Here is a 26498-nt window from a genome sequence, read left to right as displayed (position 1 = left end):
GTCAGTTAGCATCAGTTTTGTCCCCACATGGTTTCCAGGTTTGCATCGCATGTGACAAAAAAACAAAGTTAAGATGCTTATTCTGTTTTTATGTCTTCTAGAAATTCTACAGCCAAACCCTGGTGTTCCAGATTGCCCAGAGTGCTCAGAAGCTTATGCTGCTGGCACAGGGGCAAGGTCTAGAGCCACGCTTGGAATTTAGTCCTTCAGTTCTGGAGCTGGGGCCTCTGCTGCCTTGTGCACCTGGAGACGAGGGTGAGGTGGTGGTGAAGAATCCCTGCAGCTTTCCCATTGAGTTTTACTCCTTAGAATTTGACCAGCAGTATCTCTTAGAAGAGAAGGTGAGCAGAGGCCAAAACCAAATTTCATTTCCTCCCTGTGCTGGGCCCTACCGAGTACTGGTGCTCTTCTCCCAGTGTGGAGGACTTCCTCCTGACCTTTGCCCCTTCTTCCCCTTAAACCCTTCCTTGTCAGTTTAAAGATCACTTTGTAGCGTTTCCTGACCTCCTTCCCTTGCGGTGAGCAGAATTTATTGCTTGTTTGTGATCTCATTACACATTTTAAAGAACTAATTGAAAAACTAATACATGTTCATGGTTAAAATTCAAACAGTAAAGAATGTAAGCAGCAATCATTGTATTTGAAGTGAGTTTCTTGTTGACAGCATGTAATTGGATCTTTAAAAAAAAAAAATACACTCCAGTAGTCTCTGTCTTTAATTGGTGTATTTAGACCATTTACATTTAATAAAATTAATGTCAGGGCTTAAATCTGCCACTTTTTTTTTTCTGTTTGTTCTGGGCTCTATATTTTCCAATTGTTCCTCCATGTACTTTTTAAAAAAAAAATTTTTTTTAGAGCAGTTTTAAGTTCATAGCAAAATTGAGGGAAAGTTACAGAGATTTCCCATATAACCCTGCCCCCACACATACATACTTTCCTCTTATTATCAACATCTCTGACTAACATGGTACATTTATTACAATTAATGAATCTACGTTGATACATCATAATCACCCAAAATGCATAGTTTACGTTTGAGTTCACTCTTGGTGTTGTACATTCTGTGGGTTTGGACAAATGTCTAATGACATGTATCCACCATTACAGTATATCATACAGAGTATTTTCACTGCCCTAAATATCCTCTGTGTTCTACTCATCCCTCCCTCTTCCCAACCCCTGGCAACCATTGATCTTTTTACTATCTGCATAGTCTGGCCTTTTCTAGAATGTCATATAATTGCAGTCATACAGTATACTTTTTCAGATGGGTTTCTTTCATTTAGTAATATACATGTAAGTTTCCTCCATAGCTTGATAGCTCTTTTTTTTTTTTAAGATTTTATTTATTTATTTGACAGATAGAAATCACAAGTAGGCAGGGAGGCAGGCAGAGAGAGAGAGGAGGAAGCAGGCTCCCCACCAATCAGAGAGCCCGATGCCGGGCTCGATCCCAGGACCCTGGGATCACGACCTGAGTCGAAGGCAGAGGCTTTAACCCACTGAGCCACCCAGGCGCCCCAATAGTTCTTTTTTTTTTTTTTAATACTAAATAATATTCCGTGGTCTGGAATAGCAAGTTTTTTTATCCACTCACCTACTGCAGGACATCTTGGTGGTTTCTCAGTTTGGGCCATTATAAATAAAGCTGCCGTCAACATCCATGTGCAGATTTTTGTGTGGACATAAATTTTTATCTTGTCTTTGGACAAGTACCAAGTAGCACAATTGCTGGATCGGGCGGTAAGAGTATGTTTAGTTTTTTAAGAAACTGTCAGAGAGTCTTCCAAAGTGGTTGACCATCTTGCTCTCCCACTAGCAGTGAGTTAATGTTCCGTTGTTCCGCATTCGATGTTGTCAGTGTTTCCGGTTTGGGCCATTCTGATAGGTATGCAGCCTGCTTTGTTTTGATTTGCATTTCCCCGCTGATCCCTGAGGTGGAGCATCTATTCATATGCTTATCTGCCGTCTGTGTATCTTCCTTGGCGAGGTGTCTGTTAAGGTCTTTGGCCCATTTTTTAATCCAGTGGTTTGTTTTCTCTCTGTTGCAGTTTAAGAGTTCTTGACTTATTTTGAATAATAAGTTTATCAGAGTTATCTTTTGCAAATATTTTCTCCCGTTCTGTAACTTGTCTTTTCATTCCCTTGACATTGTCTTTTGCAGAGCAGAGGTTTTTTAATTTTAATAAAGTCCAGCTCATCAATTATTATTTTCATGGACTCTGCCTCTGGTGTAGTTTGTAAAAAGTTGTCACCACACCCAGGGTCATCTGGATTTTCTCTAAAGGCACATTCTAGGAGTTTTATGGCCGTATGTTTTTCATTTAGGCCTTTGATCCATTTTAAGCTTTGCGAAAGGTGTCCCATCCATCTAGATTTGCGCTTCTTGCATCTGGATGTCCAGGTCTGGCATTGTTTGTTGGAAAAACTATCTGCTCATTGCATTGCATTTGCCCCTTTGCCAGAGGTCACCAGACACATCACTTGGGTCTATTTGGATCTCTGTTCTGTTCCACTGATCTAGCTGGGTCTGTTCTTATCATTTCCACCCTGTTCTGCTACCTTGAGGCTGGGATGTATAAACTATCCTTTTATCTAATACCCTTAGTACTCTACCTGTTAGAGACCGCTTCTTAGTTCCCTACTGTGAGCAGTAATGAAATTAGCTACTAATCTCTTTTTCTCTGACCTCACCACCCTCTAACTTAAAATGATATTCTTCTCAATTAGTGCTTACTGGGTAATCATGTCACCTGCACTCACTCCATATTTTGCTTCTTGTATCCTATCTGTCATGTCAGCGCTTACAGCATTAGGATGTCAGAACTTACTTTCTCTCACTTAGTCTTAGTTCTGTATTTACGTGTGTTCAGTGTTCAGCCCCAGTCCTTGTGATGAAACTTCTCCGGTCCCCTCTGTGTGGTCTGCAGTGGATTCCTCAGGAGGGGCTCATGGGAACACTAATTCCTGAGTACATGCCTGGTCGTGACTATTCACCTGCGGCTTTTATGCTTGAAGATAGGTTTGGTTGGATACAATACCTTTCTCTCGGTTTGCACTTGAATATCTTAAATGCATTGCTTCATCGTTTTCTCCTATGTTGCTCATGAAGTCTGATGCTTAGTTTTTTGTTGTATATTAATTCGTTATCTATGGCTGCAAAACAAATTGCTCCCAAGCTTAGCAACTTCAAACAACAAGCGTTTGTTATCTCGTGTTGTCTGTGGGTCAGAAATTTAGGAATGGCTTGGCTAAGATGGTTCTGCTTCCTCCGGACCTTCCCCCAACTCAACCTGTTTGTCTTCTGTCTTCTTTACATCTAGTGTTTATGCTCTGCCCAATTTAGATTCTGCATCTAGAAGTTTTTCTCAGAATGGGAATTTGTCCCTGTGGACGGGAGTCTTTTCATTAGGTATTCATGAAGCGCTCAGTGGCTTCTGTTGGCCCCACATCCTCTGCGGTGTGCCAGGTTCAAGGGAAAGGCGAAGCAAAGGCCCTGAGACGTGCGGCAGGCTTCATAAGGAGCACTCTCGGGAACAATACCAGGAAACAATAAGACGAGCAGACCTAGACCTGGTCAGAGAGGCGGTCTCCGCAGAGACCTCCGCGGACCCCACAGGGAGCTCCAGAGCTGGACCGGCTCTTCAGAATTGCCCCAGCTGAAGCAAGCTGGCCAGGCCTTTGTGTGTCTGCATCACTAGTCTTTGGAATGTTCTTTCCTTTCCCCACTGACCTGCCATGCCAGCTCGGTCCTATATCAAAGCACCATATGTGAATGGATTTATTATAAGCCTTCTTTTCTATATCGTCTCTGGTCAGTTAGTCTACCCCAATATCATTTCCATGCTGACTGTTACCCCAGCTTCAAAGTCCTTATATCTAGTAGGGCAGTCCTCTCTCTTTATTCTTCTTCATTAATGTTTTAACACTCTTTTTATTTTAAGATTTTATTTGTTTATTTGAAAGAAAGAGAGAGCATGAGCAGAGGGGTTGCCAAGAGGGAGAGGGAGAAGCATACTCCCTGCTCAGCAAAGAGCCCAACACTGGGCTCGATCCCAGGACCCTGAGATCATGACCTGAGCCGAAGTCAAAAGTTTAACCCACTGAGCCTACCTGGTGCCCTAACTCTTTCTTTTTTTTTTAATACCATTTTTCATATTCAAGTATAATTAACATACGTGATTATATTAATTTCAGGCATTTCAACTATTCTTAGCTCTTTATTCTTCCATATAAATTTTAGAATGAGCTTCTTAACAGTGGTTTTCACACAACTAAAAACAGTGATCCTAGAGAAGGAAAGGTTACTCAACAAAACAGAGTTTTCACATAAACTAAGCCATATAGGAAGCGAATGCTTTCTAGAACTTTATTGTACTGTGTCTTATAAATATACATACACACTAAGTTTACCAGATTTAGCAGAAAGAAAAACAAGTTACACAGTTAAATTTGAATTTCAGATAAAAAACATAGGACATATTTTACATGGACATTTTTATACTAAAAAAATTATTCATTGTTTATCTGTAATTCAGATTAAACTGCACATCCCATATTTCATCTAACAACCCCAAAACACATTCCCTCCCTACCCCCACATTCCCCCCCAACACATTTATGCATACACATACTTAATACCATTTTACCGGTTTTTCCCTGGATCATCTATTTGTGAGACAATCGCCTTCCTTGTCTAACATTGCTCCCCACAGGATTTTTCAAGAACTTGTCCCTCAGAGTGGATAATGGAGCTCTGTACTTTTGTAAATGGGAAAAAACAACAAAACAGTGTATGTTATTTATAAAACAAGAGGAAAATTCTCTCCCACATGTGAAATGCCCAGGCTCACATGGGGCAAAATTCAAGATCTTATATCCCCAGATTCCGGGCCCAGCTTTTCTTTTTAGACCTCTGGGAAGGCCCATGCTGCACACCACCCCCTCAGGCAGAAGCCAAGGTCTTATAGGGTGGGCAGACGTGAGGGCTGTCAGGAGGAAGCTTCCAGCCAGCCAACAGCCATTGCTCTCCTCTTGCAGATCTTACGAACACTGAAAGGCTACGATTCCTACAACACCCTGCTGCTGCCTCCCCGCCTTCCAGGGGAAAAGCTGCCCCCAGAGCTGTACGAGTACTTTAAGGAGATGAAGCGGTCGAAAGAGGAGCAGATGAAGGCCAAGTATCTGGAGAGTCTGGTCCAGGAAAACGGTGAGAGCTCAGTGCCAAGAGCCCGGCTTCAGCCCCTGTCCTGGCGCCCCAGAGGTGTCCCTCTTAGGAGGCCAGCCAGGCCGTGCTAGGCGCCTCACAGATTTTGTTTCTAACCCTCCCAGAATGGGCGTGTCATCCCTGCTGCATGGAAGTGGAGACAGGGGTATGTTCTCCTCTCTCTAGAGTCTAGCAAGAAGTTAAGACCTCAAAACAACGGGTGCAGGCATTAAGGAAGGCACTTGAAGTAATGAGCATTGGGTGTTCTATGCAACTGATGAACACTGAATTCTCCCTCTGAAACCAATATTACAGGATATATTCAATTTAATTTAAATAGTAAGTGATATAGTATAGAAGAACACATGCTAGATACCCAACCCTGTGCTGAGGGCTTTACACATAGAGATGAGAAACTAAAGCACTGATAGGCCAGGTCTGCAGTTTGAAGGGGTAGAATCAGAATTCGAGCCCAGATCTCTCTGGCTCCAGAGTCCATGGTGGTAACCACAGTGCTCCACAGCTTCTGTGTGTGCGCAGGTGATGCAGTAACACATCCCACAGGGTATAGCTTGGTGCCCTAAAAGAGGTAGGGAGTGGGGGTTCACACAAGGAAGAGGTTGGCCCTCCATGGTCCTCAAGGCCAAACCCCAATCATAAAGCTTGACTGTGCTCTTATAATGTGCCCTTTCCTGGCCCACTGTCCCTGAGTTACCCCATCATACACCCATGGCGCTCCCTTGTGTGCACTTGACCTTCAAGGCTCCTGGATGACCTGTAGCCTGATGCATGCTTCTCCTTCCTGCTTTCCATGCTCATCCCGGAAATTGCCCTCCCTGCTGTTACTCTCTCTCTTTTTCTGTGTAACAATCATCGTGTGTATAATTGTTTTCTTCGTGCCCGTCTGCCCCCCAAATGAGAAGTCCCCGTAAAGGCAGTGATCACATGTTCCCCAATAAATACGTTCTTTGATAGCAAATGAATGAACTGAATGAAGTCCATTTTCTCCCACCCTTGAGCTTATCTTGCCTCTCAAGGAAGCTGATCAGAGAATACTAGTTTGTCCTTTTAGGACAAAGATGAGAGAAGACGACCTCTCCCCGCATTCTCCTGGTCATGTCATTGAGCACTATTGGTACTCAGATGTTAGAAGTGCCATCATGGAGACCACAGACTGGGGACTTAATGAACAGAAGTTTATTTTCTCACACTACAGGAGGCTCGATGTCTAAGACCAAGTTGTCAGCAGGGTTGTTTTCTTCTGAACCTCCTTCCTCGGCTTGTAGATAGCCATCTTCCCCCCAGTGTTGACATGGTCTTCCCTCTGGGTGTCTGTTCAAATCTTTTAAAGACCACCTGTCATACTGGAGTGTGGAGTGTGGATGGAATAGGACACTCATATGACCTCATTTTAACGTTATTTGCCACTTTAACTACAGTCACATTCTGAGGTATTGGAGAGTTAGGATTTCAACGTATGAATTTTAGGGGAACCAGTTAAGCCTATAACTAGCTGCCATGATGTATGTTCCAAGAATGGAGCTGAAGTGTGGTAAACAGATCAATAAAACAAGACCCTGTGTTTGAGAGCCCCAGGGTCAGGAAGGAGGTGGGAGGACAGACACTGACACTCAAACCCACTGTCATGGGGGCGGGAGGCCCGGGGGTAGACAGCTGCAAGGGCTGCCAGGTACAAAGGTGTCATGACCTCAGAGAAGGGCCCTGTCACTCTCGTCCCCATCCTTACAACAGTTCAGTGACAGGTTCATTTTTTCAATTGGCCCACTGAAAGGTGGCAGAGAACAGGGACCCAGGGGGCCAGAGGGGGCCAGGCAGGTGCATACTCTGCTTTTCTGCAGGGCTTTTCTGAGCCTTTGCTCCCTCCGCTCTCATGTGCAGACTGTCCTCCCTGCTTCCCATGCCATGGCCAGCAAGGCCCGTCACAGGAAAGCTCCAACCTCTCCGCCTTAGATGTAAATGCCCCACACCTCCCAGGATCAGCGTCTTGGCCCCCCCGGGGGAGGGGGGCCATTTTGTGCAATCACAGCCCAATATCCCCATTGGAATTATGGAATAGTGCCAGTGGGGAGGGCTCTGGGCAGACAAAATGGTAAATATTCTTAGCGAGGCCATGGACAAATGTTCATGACAAGGTAAGGGGGAAAACAGTCTACAATTGGAATATACACTATAACCCCAAGTTCAGCTTGGAAAAAATGAGAAAGGAACAGTCTGAGAACTTGGAGCTCTCCTGTTCTGGTATGAAATGCAGTTACAATCACCATTTCTTTGTCTTTCCATCTCTTTCGCCAATGAATTTTATAATTCCTGCTCTTCTGAATTTTCTAAATTCCCTGAGACAACTGTATAATTTTTGTGGGGTTTTTTTTATGTTAAAATGTAGAAACACTCTGGGCAGGGAAACTTCTTAACAGCCAACCGACTGCTGTTCTCATTTCTTGGGATTGGCTAGTCCAGGGTGATGGTGACCAGGTCCGTGACTCTCCACTTTGTCTCTCTTTCATTCTGTGTCTCCATCGCCCCGTCCCCCTCCCAACTCTTCCGCATGTGTGTTTGCGTCCTTGGCTCTCCTGCAGAAGAGGAAGATGGGCTGTCGTCCGATCTGGGAACCTCGGCCAGTACAAAGAGGACCTCACTGAGCCGAGGGATCTCGGTCACATCCAACCTCGAAGAGCGGCACCTTCCCACAGCCGAGTCTAAGACCTACCCAGATGAAGAGGAAGATGACGAGAGCCTGGAAAAAATCATGTTTCAAAGTAAGCAAGCATTTTAAGATTTTGGTAACAGTTCTCCCTATGCAGGGTTGAGAAGACTGTCCAGTACCTCTTCACTTTTTTCCCTGATAGGCACCCTCAAGCCTTCTAGCCCTGCTGGGTGTTAATTCTGCATATGAATATGCCATCATATTTATTCAGCCATCTCCTGTCATGCTACAAATTCAGCTAGTGTCTAGTATCATTTTTTTCAGCAGGGCACATTCCCCCAAAATAGAGTTAACAGTCAGAGAGTATATTTCCATTCTAGTGGTTGTGGACAAACTATTAGCCAAAAAAGTCACTGCCATGTGGGGGAGTGAGAACACTGGCAGCAGGTGATTTGTAAAACAAAAGCGTCAAAGAAAGGAAAAGTTGTCCCCCTTTCCACCAGACCCTGTGAATCCCAGGCGTGTCCACATGTACTTACTTGCACATGTATATTTTTACTTTGCAGCTGACAAGTTACAGAGCATTGACAGCCACTCCACAGAAGTTGGAGAAGTCGAGAACAACCCAGTAAGCAAGGCGATCGCTCGCCACCTGGGCATTGATATTTCCGCAGATGGCCGCATATCCAAGAACAGGAAAGGCATCGCCATTATCATCCATGGGACGCCCTTGTCTGGTATGCACGGCCCTGAAGGGTTGCCCCTGTGGGGTTTATGGTGAAGTTTGCACATGTAATTTTTGAGACAATAAAAGACTCTATCGTTTGAAATTTATATACCACAGGACTATCCCCAAACTACTCAATTGCCAGCGTCAAAGATAAAGAGTTAGAGAAAGAGCAGGGACCCCTTATTTTTAATTAATACATCTCTGACTTGTTTGAGCTTATATTCTTTAAATAATTTAAAAACATTAAACTATAAAAGAAAAATCCAAGATATGAAATCATTTGAAAAGAGAGGGGGAGAAATGTACAAATCTTTTGAACTGGCCACATTCCTTCTATAAATTTATCTTGGGAAAATATTGAATGATGTGGACGAAGATGAACAGCATGACCACTCGCTGCAGCATTGCTTGCCATAGTGAAAAACGGGGAGCGACTGAAGCATTCAGTGCGGAAGACTGGTTAATTAAGCCTCAGTACATCTGTAGAGTAAATTAATTTGCCACTAAAAATAGTGCTGCATGCACCCGTGTTCATAGCAGCATTATTCACAATGGTCAAAAGCTAGAAACAGCGCCACTGTCCATTGACAGGTGAATGGGAAAACGAAATGTGGTCCGATAGGCTATTACTCAGCCTCAAAAAGGAGGGAAATCCTGACACCTTCTACAACATGGATGAACACTTAGACATTATACTGAGTGAAATCATCACCCAAAGACAATCACTGTATGATTCCACTTATATAAAGTACTTAAAGGAGTCAGACTCATAGAAACAGAAAGGAGAGTGGTGGTTTCCAGGGACTGGGGAAAGGGAGGATGGGGACTAATTGTGTGGTGGCTACAGAGTTTCCACGTGGGAAGATGAAAAAGTGTTGGAGCTCGATGCTGGTGACCGTCACACCACAGTGTGAATGAACTAATGTAACTTACCCGTACACATACCCATGGTCACAATGGTAAATTTTGTGTGTTCATCACCACAGTTTTTTCAAAGTGCCATAGAAGTATATTGCATGAATAGAAAGATATTCATGATGCATCATTTTAAGTGAGAAAAAAATGTCATCCTTAGGATTTGCAATCTGTATTAGTTTCCTCTTGCCGCTGTGATAGGCAGCCACATACTTAGTAGGTTGAAATAATATAAATTTGATGTCCTTTCTGAAGATCAGAAATCTAAAATGTGTCGGGAAGGCTGCATTCCTTCTGGAGGCACATAGGAGAGGATCCATTTCCTTGTCTTTTGTAGCTTCTAGAAATGTCGCCTGCATTCCTTGGCTCAGGGCCCCTTCCTCCGTCTTGAAAACCAGCATCATAGGAGCGCCTGGGTGGCCCAGTCGGTTAAGCATCTGACTCTCGATTTCAGCTCAGGTCCTGATCTCATGGTCATGAGATCATCCTCACACTGGGCTCAGCGCTCAGCAGGGAGTTTATTTGAGATTCTCTCCCTTTCCCTCCACCTTCCCTGTTCATGTTCGTTCTCTCTCTCTCTCTCTCTCTCGAAAATAAATAAATAAATCTTAGGGGAAAAAACCCAGCATTGTAATGTCTTCCAGTGTCTCTTCCTTTGCTTCACCATCACATCCCCTGTTCTGACCGGCCCTCCTGCTTGTCTCCTGGAAGGGCCCTTGGGGTTACCCTGGGCCCACCCAGACAGTGGGAGATAATTTCCGTATCAGGATCTGATACTGCAACTGCAAAGCGGCTTTACCACCCCAGATTAACATTTCCACAGGCTGCAGGCATTTGGATGTGGATGTCTTTGGGAGGGGTCTTTGTTCAGCCTACCACAGAGCAGGTTTCTTTTTCCTAAGAAATATAAATACATGAGTTGTACATGCATACTTAGCAGCCATATGCTAACTATAATATCTCTGGATGAGCAAATTGTGGATCTTTTTTTTTTTTACTTTTCTCCTGTTTATTTGTATTTTCTGCTTTCTTTTTAATGAGCAGACATTTTGAAATGAGAAGAGATCCACACAAGTTACTCTTTAAACCAAAAAAGTCTTCCTGTTAGAATCAGACAGTAGAACTACATAAAAAAAAAAAAAATTCTTTTAATATTTTATTTATTTGAGCGAGAGAGACATAAAGAGAGGGCACTCAAGAGTGGGAGGAGGGGCAGAGGGAGAAGCAGACTCCCCACTGGGCAGGGATTCCCAATAGGGGACTCGATCCCAGGACCTGGAGATCATGACCTGAGCTGAAGGCAGATGTTTAACCGACTGAGCCACCAGGCACCCTTAGAGCTACAAAATTTTTAAAGATCGTGACCAAATCACCTTTAACTGAGGAGACAATTCAGAGAGGATGCATGTTGCCACCATGCTGTGCACGGCACACTGGTGGTGGAATGAGAACCAGAACCCCTGTGGTTCTGGTCTTGCCTCTGTTTTCTGCTGCCACTTCTGACCACATTAGAGACTTAAAGGCAAAGCACTTGGGGAGATCACTTTATAGCAGTCTCCATTCTAGAAGCTTCTTCTTTCTAGAACACTGAGCTGCTGAGAGCCACTAAATCTAATCTCCTGACCCTTTTTTTTGCAGGAAAATCGGCCACTGCAGTCAGCATGGCCAAATACTACAATGCAGCCTGCTTGAACATTGACTCCGTCGTGCTGGAAGCCATCTCCGATGGCAGCAACATCCCGGGGATCCGGGCCCGGGAGCTCTGCATTAGGGCTGCCATAGAGCAGTCCATGAAGGAAGAAGAGTCTGGTAAGAGCCATTTCCCCTGACTTTCTGTGCTCAAGTGCCCAGCACCCCTGCTGTTAATTCCCATCTTCCTTGTGTCCCACGCTGAGCTTTTCTCCCCACGCCTGGCTGAAGGCTGACTTATAGCATGCTGCCAACTTATAGCCCGAGGAGGAATTCTCTCCACCAAGCATCTACAGCTCTCCATGCTGCCCAGTACAGGCACGCACTTGGCACTACAGGGAACAGGACAATGAATAGGATACAGCTTGCACCTTTGAGGGTGGCCCGTGAAAGGCGAGCAGACAGGGATTTGTTCAGAGCAGAGGGAAAGAACATAGCAGGAGGGCAACTTTGGGATGGCTGGGTTCCAACAAGCAAGATCTCAGGAACTTTTAGTGGAAATGAGCTTTGAAGGAGCAGGTGAATGTTGACAGGCAAAGAAGTAGACAAGGACATTCCAGCCCAAGAAAGCAAGGAAGCTGAGTTTTAGGAAAGGAAATGAGTTTTAGGGAAGATGAGTAGACCCACAGAAGAACAGAGGAGGGTAGGTAGTTTGGTACATCCCTCGTGGATGTAAGTGCCAGGTGCGGCTTTGGGACAATGGAGTTCCCTTTGGACGCCTCTCTTTAGGGAGATAAGGGAAGTTCAGAGAAGCCTTCTTCCTGCCTTTGCCCACAGCTCAAGTGCCCACAGCTCAAAAGATAGCAGCATATTCTGGGGTGACATATCCAGAACTCCGCTCATCGTATTTTGGGGGTGGCCTAGTCTACCTTCAGTGGGGACTCCACGCTGCATCACAGTTCTGGCTCTCTCAGATTTTTGCTTCCTTTTCTCTCAATTAAACTACACTTCACAGAGGTCTTTGGAGCTGTGTTAGTGTCCCATGACACACTGGGGATTCCGGTTTCCAATCTGAGAGGGTAATGTCAAGCTAAAGACAGAACTGGGGGAGTCTCCCTCAACAAAGCCAGAGGTTCAACTGCTGGAAGAGAAGAAATCAACCCAGAAAGCTCCAGAAAAGGGCACTTGGGTGGCTCAGTGGGTTAAAGCCTCTGCCTTCGGCTCAGGTCATGATCCCGGGGACCTGGGATCAAGCCCCACATCGGGCTCTCTGCTCAGCGGGGAGCCTGCTTCCTTCTCTCTCTCTCTGCCTGCCTCTCTGCCCACTTGTGATCTCTGTCTGTCAAATTTAAAAAAAGAAAGAAAGAAAAGAAAGCTCCAGAAAGAGGAGAGGAATGGAAAGGGACATTGCGGAACACTTACATTTTAGGAGGAGGGGGTGAAGGAGAAGCCAGGAAGTCCAAGAAGGCAGAGTGAGGAGGCTCAGATGGCTGGGCAGTCAGGAGAGCAGGGTGCAGGGAAGTCAGGGAGGCTGAGGTGTGGGAAGGAGTGGTGCGAGAAGGGCTTTCACACCTCTCGAGAGCCCCGGTGGTCTGGGGGACCCTTCCTGACTTGTTTGTCTCATAGGCCCTGTCACTGGTTCATATACCACTTCTGTGACTTCTTTATTCTACTCTCTGCCGACCCCGCCAGAATGTCGGCTGGAAGCAGAGATGTGTGTTAGTTCTCATCGCTGAGGTATTCCCAGCCCCTAGCATGGTGCCTGGCACAGAGCAGCCACAGAGTAAAGACTTCCCAAAACGTATCGAATCAGTGAGGGAATGTAGTCAGAGATTGCTGAAAGTACAGATAGAATGAGCCCTGTGAGAGGGCCACTGTGGCTCACAGTTCAGAGGTCACCGGGCACTTTGGAGAAAGCCCTTTCAAGGGAGGGGTTAACCTCAGACCTCTACTCTCTGTTCGCTGTGGGCGATCCTGCCTGTCCCACACCACAGCCACTGGCCACTTGACATGGGACCAGTCCAGACTGAAACGTGCTGCTAGGATGGTTGTTTGAAAACGTAGCGTGAGTTAAAGGCTATTCTATGCAATAGCAGAGTAACCATTTTTATGTGTTCTTTACATGTTGGAATGATCACATTTTGGATGTGGAGGGTTAAAGAAAACACGCCGTGGAAAGCCATGTGTGCTTTTTTAATGCAGCTACTAGAGATTTTCAATTCCGAACATCTTACGTGTCCACTGACAGATGCGGCCCACACTACGGTTTTCGAAGTCAGCCTGGGAGGGAAAGGGAGCGGGTGTCGCGTTGATGTCTGGAAAGAAATGAAAGAGCTGGCTTTTTAGGATAGGGCAGAATGACGGCAAGGACCGGGAAAACTGAGAGCCGTAGAACAGCCCAGAAGAGACTGCACAGGCATGGCGGAAGGGGTGGGGTGGGGGGGCGGGAGCGCAGGACTCTGGACCAGCCGAGCGGGTGCGGGCAGTGGGAGGCCAGAGCAGTCGTTATCAAGGCAGAGCCGGAGGTGGCGGTGACGGGGCCCCATGAGTGCGGGACTGGCCTGCAGATCTCTGGTGCAGTTGCTCTTCTGGTGGCTTCAGGCTCTTCGCCCCTCTGCCCCCACACTGCCCCCCCACCACCTCCAGGTGCAGTATGGAGTCCTTGTACCTATAATCGCCTCCTGGGGGAGAGACAGAGGGAACACATGAAAAGATAGAGCGGGGTAAGCATAGTGACAGCTCCCAAGGGAGTTCTGAGGACCTATTTGCTGAAATATGGTCACCGAGGAGTAAGGAGCCTTACCGAGTCTGCCCGTGCACTGGAGAACCGTGGCAGCTGCCTGGGCACACAGCCGCATCACCCCGTCTTAGTGTCGGGGCCCTAGCGCACCGGCGGTTTCACAAGCGCTTGCCCTCAGGGCTGGAGGAGAACGTAGGGCGACTAACACGGGATCCGCTTGGATGATGGGCCTGGGAGAAACCCGCAATCCAGCCTCGCGGCCTGCAGCCTCTTCTCCCAGCCCCTCCCAGCCGGCTGCAGGCCGAGATGGCTTTGTCCTCAAGAGGGTCACACCTGTCATACCAGGTGTTGTACCATCCCCACCATCATTTCCTTGCTATCCTCGGGTGACTTTTAACATGAATCTACTCTCTCTCTCTCTCTGTAGCCCAGGAGGCTGCTTCGGGCCAGACCGCTGTGGGACAAGTACGTCTGAGCAGTGAGACCCTGGGCAAGCTGACCTCAGATTCCACGCTGGTCACCCCCGAAATTAAACCTACGAAGCCGCTGCGCGGAAGCATGGTGATCGCCAAAAGCAAGGCGGAGAGCCACGGCTCCGGGTCTCAGAAGCAGCATCACCAGCATGCGCCTGAGACGCCGCAGGTACAGGTCAGGGCCCACCCAACAGAAGGTTGGGGTGCTTCCCCCTGCCCTTCCTCCTCAGCATCCTGCAGCCTTGGCAGCACGGCTTCGTGGCTGGGGGTGCCCTCTCCAGGCTCATGGTGCAGGCGCTGCCAGGCGTGCTCCTCCCGCAAGGGTTCAGCAAGAACTTTCATGTGAGGCACTGGCCTGAGTGCTCGCAAAGCGGAGATAAACGAAGCAAAAATCCCTGTGCTCACGCTGCACCAAGGGTCCGATGAGGGAGATGACCGCACGTACACATATCTGCAATAAAATGAGACTGGTGACAAAAGAGGTTTGTGAAAAAGAACCGGGGCGAACCATACGAAATGGCCAACAACAGCAGTTTTGTGCGGCTCAGCCTAATCCTACAGGAACGCTGAGGATGAAACCATTCGTATCAACTGCAGGGCCAGGGGAGGCTGTGCGAGAGTCTGGGAGAGTGTATCAAATGCACCAGAAAATCCCAATTCTGACCCCAATCCCCGTTCTTTTTCGTTTTTTTTTTTTTTAAGATTTTATTTATTTATTTGACAAACAGAGATCACAAGTAGGCAGAGAGACAGGCAGAGAGAGAGGGGGAAACAGGCTCCCTGTTGAGTGGAGAGCCCAATGTGGGGCTCGATCCCAGGACCCTGAGATCATGACCTGAGCAGAAGGCAGAGGCTTAACCCACTGAGCCACCCAGGCACCCCTCCCCTTTCAATAAATATTAAAACCTATTCAAGATCACCCCATCCCCCATGTGGCTGCCACAGTGTGACAGGACTCAGGGTTTGGACAACAGTCGCCCTGTTGCAGTGTCTCACCCAGAATTGGCTGTTTGGTTTTCCAAAGCTCTGCTAAAGCATGAATTCTCCAATGACTGGAGTTTAGTCATGTTGCAAGTGGGAAGAAATGTGTACTAGGTCATATAATGAAGATATGACCTGTAATATAAGGTCATTTATTTATAAATCACCATGTTCTAGGAGAGCACCTGCTGAAAATCCTGGTCTTTTGAATGACATTTAATCCAACACTTACACTTCTCAGTTCCACGGCCTCCTCAGGTACTCACTGCCATGGTCATGTTCTAGAACTGGTCCATCATTACCCATAAACTCCAAGACCTCTGCCTTACACTTCCTACTTCCTGACCGCCATCTTCTAACTTTCCAGATGACTTACTCCAGGAAGTAATTGGTCCCATGCAAACCTTCAGTCCCTATCTTCACTGCCGGCCCCTCTTCAGTTGTTTTCTTGCCCCATTTGGAATCCGTGACTGTCCCCGTAGGGTCTCCCTCGCCCCTTCCTCTTCTTCATGCTCTCCAAGCAAAATTTCAGCCCTGGTAAACCCAATTCTCTGCCTCCTGAGGCAGGGTGGCTGAACACAGCTAAAGGCAGCCCTCCTATCTCCTGAATGGTCTGCATCCAAACTTAAGACCACAGATCTCAAATAGATCCTCTGGTCTTCCCTAGTAAATTTGCACTCCTTCTCTTCAAGATAACTATTTTATGGAGGTCATCACTCTCCAAACCTCTAAGGCCCCTTCCTGTTCCCCATTCCCAGCTAATGATCTCTCTCCTGGCTGCATGGAGGGAGCAGCAACACTGGCAGGCGACCACCTGATTCTCCCACCACCAGATCTCAGAGCCAGGCTGCACCCCAGTCCAGCGCTGCCGCGCCTTCCCTGCCAGAGTCACCGCCCCAGCTCTCACTTGAGGCCCTGCCCCTGTGTGCCAGACCCCCCCCCCCCACTTCTCACTCAAGAGCTAAGCTCCTGCAGTCATGCCCTCTCTCCTGCTTGCATTGTGCTCTACCTAGTGACTCCTTCCCATCAGCATCTATGCACGTTATACACCTCCCGTCTTTAAAAATACTGCCCCAAAGCCCCAGACCGCCCTCCCGCTCTTACCTCCTCCAGTCAACCCCTCTTCCCAGCTGTTCCTCCAAAGACTTGTCACGGGCCTTCCTCCTCAGCCTCACCACATTCTTTCTTTGACCTATTCCAGGGAGGCCCTTGTCCTTACCACCGCTCCTCTCAAGGACCACTCCTCTCAAGGTCACTGCCATTCATCTTGCCAGATCCCGGGGCCAGTGTTCTCATCCCTTGTGACCTCCCAGCAGCTGATAACGCCTCCTCCTGGAAGCACTTCCTGGCCATCGGAACACCACACTCTTCTACTTTCCTTCTGCCCCGTTAAGGACTCCCTCCTCTCCTCCAGCTTCTCCACCTCCTCCAGATCCTTAGGATTTTAGACTAGACTAGAACTGAGTCATCTCCTTTTGTCATCTACCTTTTCTCCACAGGTGATCTTATCAGCTCATGGCTTAAGTACTTAAATATTTTCAGTATATGCATATGACCTTCAATTTCTATTTCCAACCCTAGTTTCTTCCCCAGCTCAGGTGCATACATCCAAACTCACACTGAATGGCTTAGAGACCCCTCAAAATTTACATGCCTGAGGAGTAATTCTGGCCCATTCCCAAAACAGAACAAGACAAAAACCAAGAAACAGCTCTTCCCGCAGTTTTTACTTTCTTAATAATTGACTTTACCATTTTCCAACTTGATCAGGCCAACACTCAAGGAGTCATTCTTGGGGCCCCGCTTTCTTTCGCATTCCCTTCCAAGTCCTCGGGGAATGGGATGTGAAGGAAAGTGTCAACCACGTCTCCCCACCTCCACCATGACCATCCTCATCCCTGCCGCCATCATCTCCTGCTTGGAGCGTGGAAACATCGAACTAACTGGCCTTCCTGTTTCCACTCTTGTCACCCAGACAGCAGGCACACTGGCCTTTCAAAAATAAAACTCAGATCACACATCTGGCTGAAACATGCCAGGAACTTCCCATAATACTTGGAATAAAATCCGAATTCCTCCCTGGGGTCTACAAGCCCTGCATGTTCACACCTGACTATGCCTTCGACTTTAATGAAGCCCAGCCCTCTTCCCCATCACTCACTTGGCCTAGTTACACAAGGCTCCCACGTACTCCCCAGATCCCGGCAAGCACACTCAGGTTCTTGTCCAACTCTGTCACGCCTCTCTGTCCCTTTTCCTCATGCCGTTCTGCCTGGCATTTGTCACTACTTGAGACTGTTGTTGATTTGTATATTCACGTGGTCATTTTCTGTCTGCCCCGCTTGCAATAAGGACCATGTGGGCAGCAACATTGCCAGCCTTATTTGTTGTTGTACCCCTAGTGCTAGAGGGGACCCTCATGCACAGTACGTGCTCAATTACTATTTCTTGAATGAACAAATTCAGGGTGTTCAGTACATACACAAAGCAGCTTCCATAGTGTCCCTGCTTGAAGCTCACAGCAATTCTTTAAGAGAGACAGGAATTTTCCATTTTACGATGCAATCCCCATATTACAGATGAGGAAATGAGGCGATCTCATCATTTCCGTGAGGTCATGTGGCTTGTACGTGTGAGAGCTGCTGGGACACCAAGCTGGATTCTAACTCCTGATCCTTCTCCCTCTCCACAGGTTTCCTCCAGCCCCCTCCCTACGGGGCCCACGCAGCGCCGGCTCAGTGTCAGCCCCAGTATCGGAGGTGAGACGGGGCTCGTGAGCTGTGTGCTCCCCGAGGACCTGCTCACCCAGATCCTGGCTGAGCGCATCCAGGTGCGTCTGTGCCCCGCCCCCCAACCCCGGCACAGAGCTACGGGGCTCCCACTCCATCCCTGCGCTAGGAGCTGAGGTTCCGATCCACAGCCCACCCACAGCTGCTCAGAACCCAGGGGCCCTGGACAGGAAGGATGGGTTTCTTCGTCCCCAACAGCCATTTGCTTGTCCTTTTGATATCCCTGGTCAGTCCTTGGCCCTGGCGCAGTCTGCATCCTTAAAGCTCCAGTGAGCGGGTTACATATTTTTTTAAAAATCAGTCATGATACAGCCCTCTGGTAGCATATTAAAAATCATCTCATGGAGTCATGGAAAGTTAGAACTTCATTAATTTCTATAAAAAATCATGTTCAATATGTTATTCAGTGAGAAAAGCAGATTATGAAATAATACATAAAGCAAATTTCTATAAAAGTATTTCTAAATGTGTATCATACAGACCTAGTAAAAACTCCCAAGGCACATGTAACTGGTTATCTTTGGTTAACAGGATAGTGAATTTTTAGTTCTCTCCATACATTTCTGAATTACTTCACAATGGCAGATTGCTTTTAAAGTCAAGAAACACAGTAACTGTTTCCATTTTTTTTTTTTTTTTTCAGAATGTGTTGTACAGTTAAAAGAAAACAAGATCAGCAGGAATGGGGAGGGTACCACCTAAGCCTGTTTTCTGCTTATGGTTTCCAGAGAGCTAAATTTTTCACCAGGTCCTGGAGTTGTCTGTTTGCCTAGGTTTTCTCGAACTGGGCCACAATAGTAGTTGCGCATTTAAATATAATGAAACGGGGCCTGAACTTCCCAAGAGGAGTGTTAATATAAGAAATGACTCGAGTTCAGGGTTTTTTTTGTTTTTTTTTTGTTTGTTTGTTTGTTTTTATTTGAGAGAGAGACAGTGAGAGAGAGCATGAGAGGAGAGAAAGTCAGAGGGAGAAGCAGACTCTCCAAGGAGCAGGGAGCCCGATGCGGGACTCGATCCCAGGACTCTGGGATCATGACCTGAGCTGAAGGCAGTCGCTTAACCAACTGAGCCACCCAGGCGCCCCATCTCGAGTTCAGGTTTAATGGCTATTGCGCTCAAGGTGCTGTCCCTTTCGGTGGATGTGAGCCAGGAGGGCCAGTATGTGTGTAGGTGTGCCACAGGCCCAGGTTAAATCACGGGGCAGCTAAAGTGGCCCCACAGAGCTGACCTACTTAAAACGCCCATCCTGTACGGAGAAAGGGGAAGCCTCCTACACTGTTGGTGGGAATGCAAGCTAGTGCAACCACTCTGGAAAACAGCATGGAGGTTCCTCAAAATGTTGAAAACAGAACTACCCTATAACCCAGCAATTGCACTACTGGGTATTTACCCTAAAGATACAAACGTAGTGATCCGAAGGGGCACCTGCACCCGAATGTTTATAGCAGCAATGTCCACAATAGCCAAACTATGGAAAGAACCTAGATGTCCATCAACAGATGAATGGATAAAGAAGATGTGGTATATATACACAATGGAATACTATGCAGCCATCAAAAGAAATGAAATCTTGCCATTTGCAACGACGTGGATGGAACTAGAGGGTATCATGCTTAGTGAAATAAGTCAATCGGAGAAAGACAACTATTATATGATCTCCCTGATATGAGGATATGGAGATGCAACATAGGGGGCTAGGGGGATAGGAGAAGAATAAATGAAACAAGATGGGATTGGGAGGGAGACAAACCATAAGTGACTCTTAATCTCATAAAACAAACTGAGGGTTGCTGGGGGGAGTTATGGACTGAGGGGCTTGGGGGGGTTATGGACATTGGGGAGGGTATGTGCTATGGTGAGTGCTGTGAAGTATGTAAACCTGGCAATTCACAGACCTGTACCCCTGGGGATAAAAATACATTATATGTTTATAAAAAATAAGAAAGAAATAAAAAATTTTTAAAAAAACACACCCATCCTGGATGATACATGGAGCTTGCCTGCTTCTTTCATCCACAGTCTTGCTACAAAGAAAACGAAAAAACAGCAGTTGCAATAAATGGTGTCTTTAGTGATGTAGTTGATTTACATTCTGACACAAGATTCTTACCTCATCAAAAACCCGGTAGTGATGGGGCACCTGGGTGGCTCAGTAGGTGAAGCATCTGCCTTCGGCTCAGGTCATGATCCCAGGGTCCTGGGATCGAGCCCTGCATTGGGCTTCTTGCTTAGCGGGGGCCCTGCTTCTCCCTCTGCCTCTGCCCCTCCCATACTTGCTCGCTCACTTGCTCTTACTAACTCTCTCAAATAAATGAAATCTTTTTTTAAAAAACCGCAAAAAAGGGTGCCTGGGTGGCTCAGTGGGTTAAAGCCTCTGCCTTCGGCTCAGGTCATGGTCCCAGGGTCCTGAGATCGAGGCCCGCATCGGGCTCTCTGCTCAACGGGGAGCCTGCTTCCTCCTCTCTCTCTGCCTGCCTCTCTGCCTACTTGTGATCTCTATCTGTCAAATAAATAATAAAATCTTTAAAAAAAAAAAAAAAGGCAAAAAACCCAGCTGTGATCAGCCTTTGCCCAGGGGCGCTCCGTGTGCGTACGACCCTTGAGTAACACGTCAGTGCAGCAGAGGGCGCTCTTCCGTGATTCACGGGATGGAGCTCTTTCCCCACCACGGCTTTACTAACACTGAGAAAGCTACAAATGGCCCACCGGCTCTCGCGGCACTTGCTGTCTGTTATTCAGTGCATGGGAATATCTTGCCTTTCCATCTTCCATCCTGCACCCCCTGGACCTTCCCAGACCCTCACTTTCACATTCCGCTTGCTTCCCCCATTTCCATAGCGACAGAATCAACCTTTCACTCTACAAATACAGATAATGAAGATCTATTGTGACTGGTAAACTCTTTGGGTGTTTCTCTTGTATTTTCTAACAGCACGTTGAATGTAGCAGGTGGAAGGGTGGTTCCTCGGTGTTTTCCCAGGGGCGCGGTAGGCCTGCTGACCCGGTTGCAACCCCAGGGAAAGCGCCCGCAGAGGAACAAGCCGCCCTTCTCCGTACGGAGCTGGGTAACTGCGGCCCTGCTAACCGTCTCTGCTCACTGCGCTTTCAGCTGAGTGACTGCCTCCGGGGAGTGGTGTTTGACAGCCTGGAGACCCTCTTTGCTCGGAACATGGCCGTGGCTCTCCTCTGCCTTCTGAAGGCCATCGGCTGCCGGGACCACATCTACGTTATCAACATGGCCCAGGATTACACAGCCATGAAGTCCCAGGAGAAAGCCAAAAAGGAGCAAGAAGGTAAAGCCCCATGCCTTCCTGGGCTGTCCCTCTGGCACAGCCAGGGGCCGTATGAAATGCTTCCCCACCAGGCTGACCCGCTGGGAATATTCCATTCGCCATGTCTCCCCTCCGTCCTGTAAGGCACCTGGCAGACACAGGCGACCTGTTGAGAGACGACAGGCTGAGGGATGAACCCAGCCGGCTCTTCTCATAATAGTCACATTCCCCTTCCCCCCGATATTACAGTGTGTCCCTTCATCTTCTCTATAATCGCAGTCAACCCAAGAGGACGCCATCACCATACGGTCCCATCCTGACTCAGGTGACTCATTAGCTGCTTGCTTTTGCTTATGACAACTGTGCACTTCTTGCCAAGCTGGAGGTGCTGAGAAACCTCACGAGCCCGTTTCTACATCTTAGCCGGCTCTGTCCAGCCATCGCAGCAAACGCTCTGTATGTTTGAAATGCCTAGGCATGGCACCTGGGGTTATTTGATCCTCTCAATGACTCTCTGAAGATCATTGTCCCCCCTTTACAGATGAGGAAAATGACTCTTGATTTTGGCTCAGGTCATGATCTCAGGGCCATGGGATTGAGCCCTGCGTCAGGCTCCACGCTCAGCGGGAGTCTACTTAGGATTCTCTCTCTTCCTCTCCCTCTGCTCTCTCTCCCCACTCATGCTTGCTCTCTCTCCCTCTCTCAAATAAATAAATATATTTTTTTTAAATATCACACAGCAATTAGTAAGGTCTGTGTAACTCTGAAACCTTTGCATTTTCTGTTGCTACAACAGTGACCTAAAAAAAATTTCAGCGACTGAAAAATAGATATACACACATACACAGTAAGGTCAGCTTGAGATCCTGCTGTCGTCAGAAGCAGTCGTAACAAATTTTGGAAGGCAAAGTTCTGCTCTGGCCTCAGCACTGATCACATTACTGCCCTTCCTTACTTGGCCTTACCTCTGTCTTCTGGAAAAATCTACGTAAATCGTAATGCTTTTCCATTAAGGGAAATAATTACAAACATGAGGTCTCTCAGCTCTTAAACAGAGTTCAAAGACTGCTTCCTTACATTCTCATCCAGAGAAATATTAAGAAGAATGATCAGGCGTCCCCAGCAGTGTTCCAACCTCCAGCTTCCTAGTTTTTCAAAAGCTCATTTCCAACTTAAAAGAAAATACCTCTTTCATTTTCTCAATTACCCGCGGATTGAAGTTTTTCGCAGTTGCATTATGGGCTCCTCTCCCTTTGAAGATTCCTCTGCCTTTGAAGAAGTCCTGAGACAGCATCCAGTAACAATAGTATTGTATTAAAATCTAATTTTTACTGAACATTTATGAATCTGCCAGGCACTAGCCTAAATGCTTTACAGGATTACTTATTTGATCCCCACCACAGCCCGGGAAAGAGGAATCATTATTCTTATCTGTTTCTATCTCTTGATAAGTGTTAGAGAAAGATCTCTGGGTGCATCTCTCTGAGCCCAAAGCTCAAACCTGGAAGAACAGGTCGTGGGAAGTTGTGCTGGTGACGCGTGAAAAGAGGCCAAGAGCCTTCGTGCTGGGAGCGAGCGTCGCTTTTGGACCTGGAGTCTGAAGGGTGTGGGAGATGGTGCCCCTCTGTCTGCACATGGCTCTGTCACCCTGAGGACTCTGGTGGCACATGTTCATCATGGATAAAGTCAGCAGGTGGCCTGTTCCTTCCCTATCGCTGCAGTGGCAACTTACCGCAAACCTAGTGACTTCAAACAACACAGGTTTACTGTGTTGAGGTTCTGGAAGTCAGGAGTCCTAAAAGCGGGTATAGGCAGAGCTCTGTTTCTTTGAAGGTTCCAGGGAGAGAATCCTTTCCCTTGCCTTTTCGAGCTTCCAGAGGCCGCCAGCCTTCCTCAGCTCACGGTCCCTACTTCACAACCTTCTGACCTCTGCCTCCATCATCTCCTTCTCTGACTCTGACCCTCCTGTCTCCCTCTTACAAGGACCTTTGCGGTTATACTGGCCCCACCCAGACAATCTAGGACCGTCTCCCCAGTTCAGGGTCCTTAGCATAACCGCACCTGCAAAATCCTCTCTGCCATGCCAGTTCCCACAGTCACCCTTCTGGGGACTGGGACATCTCTGGAACTGCTATTCCAGACAGATAGCAGGTTTGGAGCTTTGTGAGTGAAGCAAGGCCCACCAGAGATCAGGCACGCGGCCGCAGCACCAGCCCCCTGCCCCTGCCACAGGACCCCTCTGCAGCCGGTGTGGGCTGGGAGCTAAGCCACAGGGGCACCCCGCAGCCAAGGCTGGGGACTTACCTCCCCTCCCCTTCCTGTCTTTGTTCCCTCCACAGAGCGCAAATGCAGGGAGGCACTTGAGAAAGAGAAGGAGCGTCTCCAAAATATCGATGAGGATGAGTATGACGCCATGACAGAGGAGGAGAAGATCGTGTTCAATCGAGAGGTTCAGCAGGCCCTTCGCGAGAGGAAAAAGAGGTCAGAATCAAGGGCCAGGCAGGGCAGAAGTGGTTCTCCTGGGAGTAACACACAGCCCGTCCTGAAGGCTGGGGTCACCTTCCAGGGGAGCAGCCATGACCAAGGGAGACCCCGGAGGATGACCTGCTAAGAGCAGGAAAACATGTTGTCCATCAAGGGTGTTCGTTGCAGCAGCTTTCCTGGGTTTCTCCCATTCTCCTCTCCTTCCTTCTCTCTGGAGAGCATCTGACTAGGGGGAGGTTATATGATGGAACAGGGGGTACTTCTGGCCCCTGTGCTGTCCTGGGGCTCTCCCTAGTTTCCCCTGACACCTGTCCCCTAGGTCCAGCTCATCGACCAGCCTCTGTGCTCAGTTGTCCGCAGCTGGTGACCGAGAGGCCACTCTCTTGACATGAGCTTAATGGTTGTCCCCCAGAACTCGGCCATTTCTCCTTCCCCAACCACCATCGTGGCCTTTGGTGGTGTTATCTGTCCCCTGAGTTCTGGCTGCCTCTCCCACTTGATCCTCTGCCTGGGCTTCGCCGGAGACCCTGGGCAGGCTCTAAGCCACTCTCTGTGCTCATCACTGGGGACCACATAAGAGTGACTAGATCCCCTCCACACCTCCTGGGGCCCAGGAGACTCAAGCTTTCTCAGCTACAGGTTAGGCAGAGGATAAATGTCCTTATCTGCCTTCAGATCTTCAAACATGCCAGGGAAAGAGGGCGGGTTTCTTATCTTCCATAGAATTCCAAACATTGCAAGGGGCAGACCCAAGATACTTGCCCTTCTATTTAACCTCCTCCTATCTGCTTCCTCTACTTCCAGATTACTCCCACTGACCCCCAAAGAGCTTTTATGTCCTCTCTGCCCCCACAGTATGCCCTCGTTTCTTCATCTGGATGGTCCCTTGTAAAAATGCCTGGGTCTCCAGGGGTATAAAAAGCCTGGCTTTGGGATTCCAAAGGAAAGTCTTTTTTTTCTTGTCCAGGTCATTGCTTTCAGGAATTCATTTCATGGTGCACTTAGAAAATGGAAATCTGATCCTCAAAGCTCAACAATGATTTGTTTGTCACACACACACACACACACACACACACACACACACACACACACACATAATGAAGATTTGGCTTCAGTGGGTAGTCACAGCAACCAGGACCAGCCAGGGATTCCTAGAGGTGGAGACAGAGGGGTTTTGTATTTTCAGAAATGCTGTCGTCTCCACAATTGTTTGTACGTGGTGCCCTCTCTGCCACTGGCAGCAGGACACGTACAGCTGAATCCATAGCAGGGAGGCAGGAGAGAGAGAGAGAAGAGGAAGGCAGCTTTCAGATCCAGTGCCGTGGCCCTAAGCCAGACATTAGGGACTGCTATTTAAAATACGATTTCTGGTTGTCTGAACATCAGACATGACAGTGTAGGAAGCTGGGCCTCATCTGAATTGCTTATTTATTCATTTTAGCTAGAGAGAGAGAGAGAGAAAGAGAAAGCGCACACAAGAGCAGGGGAAAAGGCAGAGGGAGAGGGAGAGAGCAAATCTCCAGCAGACACCCTCTCCCCACCGCTGCCCTGCTGAGCACAGAGCCTGACACGGGGCTTGACCCAGGGCTCAATTCCTTGACTCTGAGACCCTGACCTGAGCTGAAATCAAGAAGTCAGGTAAAGGATTACCTTTACCTGACTTCACCTCCTCCAGGTGCCCCTGAAAGTTACTTTTTAAAAACAGTTAACATCAAGCTTCTTTTAACCCTTGCCTTGTTCTCTTAGGAAAGAAGATTGGAATAGAAATACAGACTGAGAATTCCTCTTTGTTGTGTTGGAGTTCATCAGTTTTGCTGAATGACCGTTCAAAGGCCCTCCTTTCTTTCCTTCTTTCCTCCCCTTCCCTCCCTCCTTCCTTCCTTCCTTCTTTGCTTTCTTCCCATTTACACAGATTTCTTTTGTTCGTTCTTTTTATGCCCAAGAAAACTCTTCCCTGATCCATCCATCAGACCCTCCCAGGCAGAGGAGGGGCTCGGGGCCGGAGGGGCTCTGAACTCTATTTTCTCTGCCCGGTTTGATGAAGGGAGCTGGAGAGGCTGGCACGGGAGATGCAGGAAAAGAAGCTGCAGCAGGAGCTTGAGCGGCAAAGGGAAGAAGATGAACTGAAACGGAAAGTCAAAAAGCCAAAGCAATTACCAGCAAAGGAGGAACCTCCCCCGAAGAAATCTCAAACCAGCCGGCAGGTAGCAACCCTCACTCGCTCCTCAGCAAGAGGCAGAACAGAGGGAGCGGTCACGGTCACTGTAACTAGCCCCTCAAGCCAGCACATGTCCCTTCCACAAAACTGACCTGATAGCGTTCGGGTCTCGTGGTGGAGCAGAAGGTGGGAGGGAAGGGGCCGACATTTGCTGAGAGCCCATCGTGGGCCAAGAGCTCGGCCTGCACTTTATTTGGCTCCGCTCCCATCCTCTGGGTTCAGAGACGTGAGCCCCACCCCAAGAGAGTTCCGGGACCCCAGCCAGTTACGTCTGACCACAGTCCTTGCTCTTTCCACTGTCCCCCCAAGTTCCCTGGATGCTGCTGAACAGGCTGCCTTAACAGCTGGCCTCCAGTAAGCCGCAAAGTCAGGGCAGCCCCTGTGTTCAACCAA

General features: G+C 47.9%; 1 protein-coding gene across 1 annotated transcript in view; it reads left to right on the top strand.

The window, feature by feature from the left end:
• HYDIN (HYDIN axonemal central pair apparatus protein) overlaps positions 1-26498 on the top strand; it is a 301936-nt gene that overhangs the window by 187645 nt on the left and 87793 nt on the right. The window contains exons 35-44 of the mRNA XM_045986716.1: positions 102-341; positions 5044-5212; positions 7807-7986; positions 8441-8611; positions 11158-11328; positions 14316-14530; positions 18035-18172; positions 21241-21424; positions 23743-23884; positions 25932-26091. Of these exons, the coding sequence (XP_045842672.1) occupies positions 102-341; positions 5044-5212; positions 7807-7986; positions 8441-8611; positions 11158-11328; positions 14316-14530; positions 18035-18172; positions 21241-21424; positions 23743-23884; positions 25932-26091 (1770 nt within the window). The remainder of the gene's footprint in view (positions 1-101; positions 342-5043; positions 5213-7806; positions 7987-8440; positions 8612-11157; positions 11329-14315; positions 14531-18034; positions 18173-21240; positions 21425-23742; positions 23885-25931; positions 26092-26498) is intronic.

The sequence above is a fragment of the Meles meles genome, chromosome 19, assembly GCF_922984935.1.
Source record: "Meles meles chromosome 19, mMelMel3.1 paternal haplotype, whole genome shotgun sequence".
Taxonomy (NCBI): domain Eukaryota; kingdom Metazoa; phylum Chordata; class Mammalia; order Carnivora; family Mustelidae; genus Meles; species Meles meles.
Note: the sequence above shows the minus strand (reverse complement) of the source record. Positions and strands in the feature narration are given on the sequence as shown.